The sequence below is a fragment of the Hordeum vulgare genome, chromosome 7H, assembly GCF_904849725.1.
Source record: "Hordeum vulgare subsp. vulgare chromosome 7H, MorexV3_pseudomolecules_assembly, whole genome shotgun sequence".
Classification (NCBI taxonomy): domain Eukaryota; kingdom Viridiplantae; phylum Streptophyta; class Magnoliopsida; order Poales; family Poaceae; genus Hordeum; species Hordeum vulgare.
In genome coordinates, this window is record NC_058524.1 from 138,416,742 (window position 1) to 138,423,530 (window position 6,789).

Sequence of the window (6,789 nt, forward strand, 5' to 3'; positions counted from 1 at the left end):
CATCTGCTGATCGGCGATCCTCGATCCCTGCTGCAGACACTCCTCGGCCCGCTGCCGATTGCCTGTGATAGTGACCACACCTTTTGGGCCTGGCATCTTCAGCTTCAGGTACACATAACATGGACGGGCCATGAAACGCGCATACGCTGGGTGACCCAGAATCGCGTGGTACGCACTCTGGAAGTCCACCACCTCGAACGTCGGTTTTTCCTTGCGGAAGTTCTTGTCGGAACCGAAGACGACGTCCAACGCGATCTGGCCGAGTGACTTGGCATTTCGTCCAAGGACGACTCCATGGAACTGCATGCTGCTCTCGCTAAGTTTGGACATCGGAATGCCCATCCCCTTGAGAGTGTCAGCGTACATGATGTTCAAGCCGTTGCCGCCGTCCATGAGGACTTTGCGCAGTCGGACTTCTTCCACCACCGGGTCAACGACCAGGGCCTGCCTCCCTAGGGTGGGTACATGTGCTGGATGATCCGACTGTCAAAGGTGATCGCAGTCTGAGACCATCTGAGGAATGTGGGATTGGTCGGGGTGGCCATGTTCACCTCCCTGTTCACCAACTTCAGTCGACTCTTGCTTTCAACGTCAGCAAAAATCATCAATGTGGCGTGGACTTGGGGGAACGGATCCTCCTTGTCCTCCTCATCCTGTTCATTTTCCTTTTCACTTGGCTGCCCGTCGCCGAACCCCTGGATCAAGAGGCGACGTTGCCGAGTGGTATGCTTCGGAAATATGGCGTTGCCCTCTTCATCCATCTTCGTGTGGATTGGACATGGCTGGTCCAGGATGTGATTTCCGAACTGCTTCTTCTTGGGGGTGGACTGAGCCTTCCCCTTGCCCTTGAACTTGGCATTGGTAACGACTGCGGCCTCTGCCTGCGGAGTGGACGGAGCTTTCTGCTTCTGCTACCGAGTGTTGTTCCCATCTCCATCGGCGACTGCTTTGTGCTTGCCGCTACGAATGCGGTCCTCTTCTTCGCCATTTGCATAGCGTGCCGCTATCTCCATCATCTTGCTCATGGAGATGTCGCCTATTCGACCGAACTTCAGGTACAGATCTCTGTACCGCATGCCTGCCTTGAAGGCGCAGACTGCTTGGTGCTCTGTGACGTTCTCCACCGTGTGGTAGAGGGTCGTCCAACGCTGGATGAAATCGCGCGGGGGCTCATTCTGCTTCTGGACGCAGTGCTGGAGCTCCACGAGACCAGCAGGGCGTTTGCACGTCCCCTCGAAGGTCCTGATGAAGACTCGGGGCCAGATCTGCCCAACTGTAGATGCTTGAAGGAGCCAACTGGTTCAGCCACGCTCGTGCCGAGCCGTCGAGCATCAGGGGGAGATGTTTCATGGTGACCTGGTCGTCTCCACCGCCGATCTGGACTGCCACTCGGTAGTCGTCCAGCCACGTTTCTGGCTTGGATTCTCCTGTAAACTTGTTGATTCCCGTCGCCAATCGGAAGTTAGGGGGGATGTCAGCCGAACGGATGGCTGGACTGAAACACTCGGGGCCAGAGACAATAGTCCTGCTTCCACTCGGACGGTCTATATCATGACCATCGCGGTGGGCCCAGCCCATGTCGACCCTCCTCTGGGTGATATATCCTCTTGCGTCGGGCCTTGGATCATAAGTGTCACCGACCGAACGCCGATCATCATGATGGCGGGGCCCGTAGGGCCCACCCCGCGGAGGGGTGCGTGAACGACGATGATCTTCAGGATTCATGGAACGGCTGCCTCCCCTGTGTCGCTGATGAGAACCGGGGCTGTGAACTGACCGATGCGTGTTCGCGCAAACAGAACTATTGTGGATCCTGTTGGGCGACTGGGAGACCGCCGAATTGGGCTGCTGCGCCGTGTGCAGCAGGGCACGGATCTGCTCGATCCCTCTGCGAGCCTCTGAATCAGTCGGCTGGAGGGAATCGGCTATCTTGGCAGCGGCAGCCAGGTTGAGGACGGGTGTGCGGAACACCTCCACGTTGCTCTGACGAGTGCGTCGACTGGCAGAATGGCGGGGCTGACGGTGAGCGCCGGATGTTTCGCCGACCTCGTGCTCGTTCCGGCCGGTTTGGCGGGGACTTTCATGGGAGTTGGCCATGTGCACTTCGGCTGCAGGCCCGCGACCCAAGTACTCGGAAGGAAACTCAGTCGGAACTGAGTCCGAGCGCTGGGACGGCGGCGCAACTACAACCGACTCGAGGACCGCCACTTGTGAAGACGCGCTCTGGCGCGCCTGGGCGTGTTGCACCCAACGCTGGAGCCGCGGACGGCGTGACCGCTTGTTGCGGCGCGTGACGGGGGCGAAGGTCGACACCGAAGCCGACTGCTGGAGAAGAAGGATGCCGCGGGCACCGACACGGAAGTGCGTAGCCCCGCGACTGGGGAGCGCCTCGATGTCGAGAGGAGCATCCCGAAGCCATGCTGAATCGTCGACGATGAAGGACAGAGTGCCGAAGAGGATCTCATGACCCATGCACAAATATCCGCCGGACATGATGAAAAGATGTAGTCGCAAACTCGCCGAAAGTCGCTTAGACGCCTGCCCCACGGTGGGCGCCAACTGTCGTGGGTATAATTCTGACAGTAGATGTGTAAGGTACGAAAGGATGGCAAAGACTTAGCTACGGCGAGGTTGTATGAGTTCAGGCCCCTCTACGATGGAGGTAAAAGCCCTACGTCTCAGTGCTCTTGGGAGCTTGATGTCGAGTGGAATATGGATTACAGTGAAATGCTAACCCCTGCACCAGTGGGGAAGGACAACTTATATAGAGTGCGCTGCCCTTCACAACGGTTCGGTGCACAAGGGTGGAGTAGTGGCGATTAAATGTCTACGTTACAGGTAACGTATGCCTTAAATGCTAATAAAGATACATGAAAACGTATGACTGTTGCCCTTAGGGGGGGTTACGATGTACAGAGTGGAATCCAGTCGGTAAGTTTGATATGCTCCGAATGCTCATCTCCGACTGGATGATGGAAGAATCGTCACCGACTGGATGATGGGAAGTCCTTAATTCAGTCGGAACTGACTAAGGGCCTTGTCCCTTATGAAGGGTAGTCCTTGGATAGGACCTATAGGGCAGGCCTATTACCCTACCCTAGGACTATAACCCCATCAGACGCGCCCCACGAAGCGAGGCCGCGCCCACCGGACCAGGGGAGGAATCGGAGGTGGGGACGCGAGAGGAGCGCAGAGTGGGACGTCGCCCGTATCGTCTAGGGTTAGGCGACGCGGGTGCTAGCGGAGTCTTTCTTAACCATTCAACCAGGGATTGATTTTATGTTGAAGTGGTTATTTTGGTAACAATTAAGGTGACAAAGATATTCATTGGCGCACAAAGAGCATAAATGATGATGGAATACCGAGACACCTGGCCGATGCAAAGGTAACAGTAACACCGTCCTATGTAAAAAGAAAACTACTCTTGTGACTAGCAATGAAGGCAAACCAATTAGTTGCAAGGTAACAGCACCTTATGTGCAGAAAAAAAAAACACCTTTTGCAACTGGCATTCATATATAGATATCTTTGGAAACTCATTGTGGCCGGCTAGGGCTAGACTTGCAATTTAAGCCTTACTGTTGGAATCACGGACGTTAATCCCGATCCAATTACGTATGCACACGCTGTTTATACGTGCGCGATGCTTTGGGCTGATCGTGGGACTATATAAACAAGAGAAACCGCACACACAAGGCCGAGAATAACCATTTTTTATCCCCCCATATATCTGATATCAGTCGCCATTGAACAACTTAGCTGCTAAACAAGAACAATGCTGGCGTACGTCCTCCACGTACGTACGTCATGTGCTCATGGCTATATATAGGCAGGTTTCCTCGAGGTACCATGCAACCACCACTCGGCTTCCGATCTCCAACTAGCTACACGTTACAACATAGCAATGGCTTCCTCCATTCACTGTCTACTCTTGTGCTTGCTCCTTCTTGCTCCTTATCTCGGCAGCTCCTACCGCACAGGCTCCATCAATGGCGGAATGCATGTCATCACACGTTCATCCCATAAGTCAGAGAAACCATCAAGCTGCTCCTCCAACCATTCTGGTGAGAATTCCATAGTAAATCTTCATCATGTGCTTTACAAATTAGTTTGCTCTTTATGTTAAGTTGTTAACTTATCTACAAGGGCTTGCAGGAGATAGTGGCAATGGACTGGCTGTGACGCATCGGCTGAGCCCGTGCTCTCCTTCTGCCTCCGGTCTGGGCCAGAGCATGCCCTCGGTCGGCGACGCCTTCAGCCGCGACGCCGTCCGCCTGCGGGGGCTCCTCGACGAGTCAGCGGACAGCCCTGGCCTAACGATCCCGTCGACCGGCACCCCCCTTGTGGATCTTCCGGACGCATCGGAATACCACGTGGTCGTGGGCTTGGGTACTCCGGCGCAGAACCTCACCGTGGGATTCGACACGGCCACCATCGGAGCCACGCTTCTGCAGTGCAAGCCATGCGCCGCCGGGGACCCGTGCGACAAGGTCTTCGACCCCTCGCAGTCATCATCCATTTACGATATTCCATGCGGCCGGCGATGGGAAGGCTGCCCCTTTAGCCGTTGCTCCACCCCCGGCTGCACGTTCAGCCTCACGCGGAACGGCGCTGTCGTGTTGAACGGTAGCATGGAGAAGGACACCCTCACGGTGGCGCCGTCGGTCCACGTGCCCGGCTTCAGGTACCTTTGCATGGAGATGATGAGCGAGGTGCCGACGGACGGCTCGTCGGGAGTCCTCGACCTCAGCAGGGACCGTTACTCGCTGGCCTCACAGGTCGTTCTGTCCCCGGATACGGTCGCCTTCTCCTACTGCCTGCCGAGGGGCGCTGAGTCGCAGGGCTTCCTCTCCTTCGGCACCACCCGGCCGGAGCTCGCAGGCCGCAGCGTGAGCTACGCCACCCTTCACCGCAGAGCCCCCCGCCGGAACCTTTACTTCCTGAGGCTCACCGGCGTGAGCATCGACGGGCTGGACCTCCCGATCCCCGCCGAGGCGCTCGCCAGCGACGCGCTGGTCGAGGTGCAGACAACGTTCACCTACCTGAAGCCCAAAGTGTACGAGTACCTGCGCGATCTGTTCAGGTATGCTATGAGCAATTACAAGGTGGCGCCGGCGTCGGGCGAGCTCGACACGTGCTACGACTTCACCGATATGGACGCTATCGGTGTGCCGACCATCACGCTGAGCTTCGAGGGCGGGGCGAGCCTGGAGCTCGGCTTGGAGCAGATGATGTACTTCAGCGACCCCCACAACATCTTCTCCGTGGCGTGCCTCGCGTTCGCGCCGGTGCCGGTGTACGAGCCAGACGTCGCCGTCATCGGGTCGCTGGCGCAGGCGTACACGGAGGTGGTCTACGATCTTCGTGGAGGCAAGGTCGGGTTCGTGAGCGAACGCTGCTGATCGATCAAGCCCAGTCAGAGCAGCACGTAGCATGCATGCATGGCAGTGTATTGAAGGTTGGTTCTTCAAAATAAGGCTCTCACAAGCCGTTTGGTAGTTGGTTTACGAAAAAATAAGACCCTCCGCGCTAGCTGATGGATAACAAGCAGCAGCTAGATATGCAAGTGTTATGCTGCCTCGGCATCTTGCTATTTTTCACGTGCTGTATCGACCGATAGACCAAAGTGCTTGGTATTAATTAAAATAAATAAAGGTCATTGCAAATTGTTGTTCGTTCCAAATGGAAATTAAGTTTATCAAAAGTTTAGGAAAAACTGAAAGGTCCCTGCAAAAAAATAAAAAAATAAAATAAAAATACTTCTTTGCTTGATGGTATCTTTTAAAAAAAATATTCATACTATAAAAATTCATCATAAGTACAAAGCACCATAAACATAATAAAAATTGCGTTGATCACTCTTGAAAGTAGTGCCAAAGTTTTCGAGAAGCCATGAAGACAGCATATCTATCTTCTCATAGTGTGGTTACCTTGATTTGTACGGGGTAAGCACTTTAGAAACATAATATAACGGGCTTTGTACCTTTAATTTGTGACCGACGACTAAGACTACACTTACGACTTGGTTGGTTGCCGGCATATACATCGTCGTTTACCAGGGTGAGGGTCGGCTAGGATTTGGTTAGTGGCCAAGAGCGCGTTGATTTCTTCAAGAGCTACATCTGCCTCTCCAATCCACTTGAAGTTTTTTGTTTGCCGAATTAGTCTGTATTGCGGGAGAGCCTTTTCCCCGAGGCCTGAGATGAATCGGGTTAGGGAGGCTACACATCTTGCTAATTTCTAAATGTGTTTTAGTTCTGTCGGCACCATGCAAAAGCTCTGATCTTGTTAGGGTCGCCTCGATTGCTCTATGGGAAACCATGAACTCGAGCAGTTTGTAGATGGAACGCCGAAGATGCATTTTTTTGATTGAGTTTGATGTTTTTTGCTCGAAGCACTACAAGAGAAAAAGTTATAGATAGATTCTTAGGAGTAGAGTTGGGTAGGGTGCCAGTAGTACTGTTTAGTACTAGCAGCGCGGGTATAAACCAAGTGCTACAGGGATATCTTAGTAGCAACGCGGTCTAGGAAACCCAACACTACCACTAAGTAGTCCTCACGCGACCCTCCGGGGAAGGCCACGGTACCAATGTTGGGTGCATTGCCCGTGCTGCAACTAATCTCATAGCAATAGCGTGGGCCCCGCACCAAGCGCTGCTACTATTTGTACTTATAGCCAGACTATGGGCCCCGTACCAGTAGCATGGGCCTGGTGCTGGGCGGTACAGGTAATTACGTAGCAGTAGAGCGATAACTTTTCCCCGCGCTACTCCTAAATGTTGGCCCTCA

General features: G+C 54.1%; 1 protein-coding gene across 1 annotated transcript; it reads left to right on the top strand.

The window, feature by feature from the left end:
- The first annotated feature begins 3,904 nt into the window (after nucleotides 1–3,904).
- On the top strand, nucleotides 3,905–5,402 carry LOC123413253 (aspartyl protease family protein At5g10770-like). The gene is made up of 2 exons (XM_045106195.1): nucleotides 3,905–4,013; nucleotides 4,156–5,402. Exons 1-2 carry the CDS (start codon nucleotides 3,905–3,907, stop codon nucleotides 5,400–5,402), a joined length of 1,356 nt encoding a protein of 451 aa, XP_044962130.1.
- The last annotated feature ends 1,387 nt before the right edge of the window (nucleotides 5,403–6,789 follow it).

What these genes read in the sequence shown, in the direction of transcription:
- LOC123413253 (XM_045106195.1), top strand. Translation starts at nt 3,905, where the DNA reads ATGGCTTCCTCCATTCACTGTCTACTCTTGTGCTTGCTCCTTCTTGCT. An exon ending in CGGAATGCATGTCATCACAC is followed by an intron (nt 4,014 to 4,155) that starts GTTCATCCCATA and finishes AAGGGCTTGCAG; the next exon opens with GAGATAGTGGCAATGGACTG.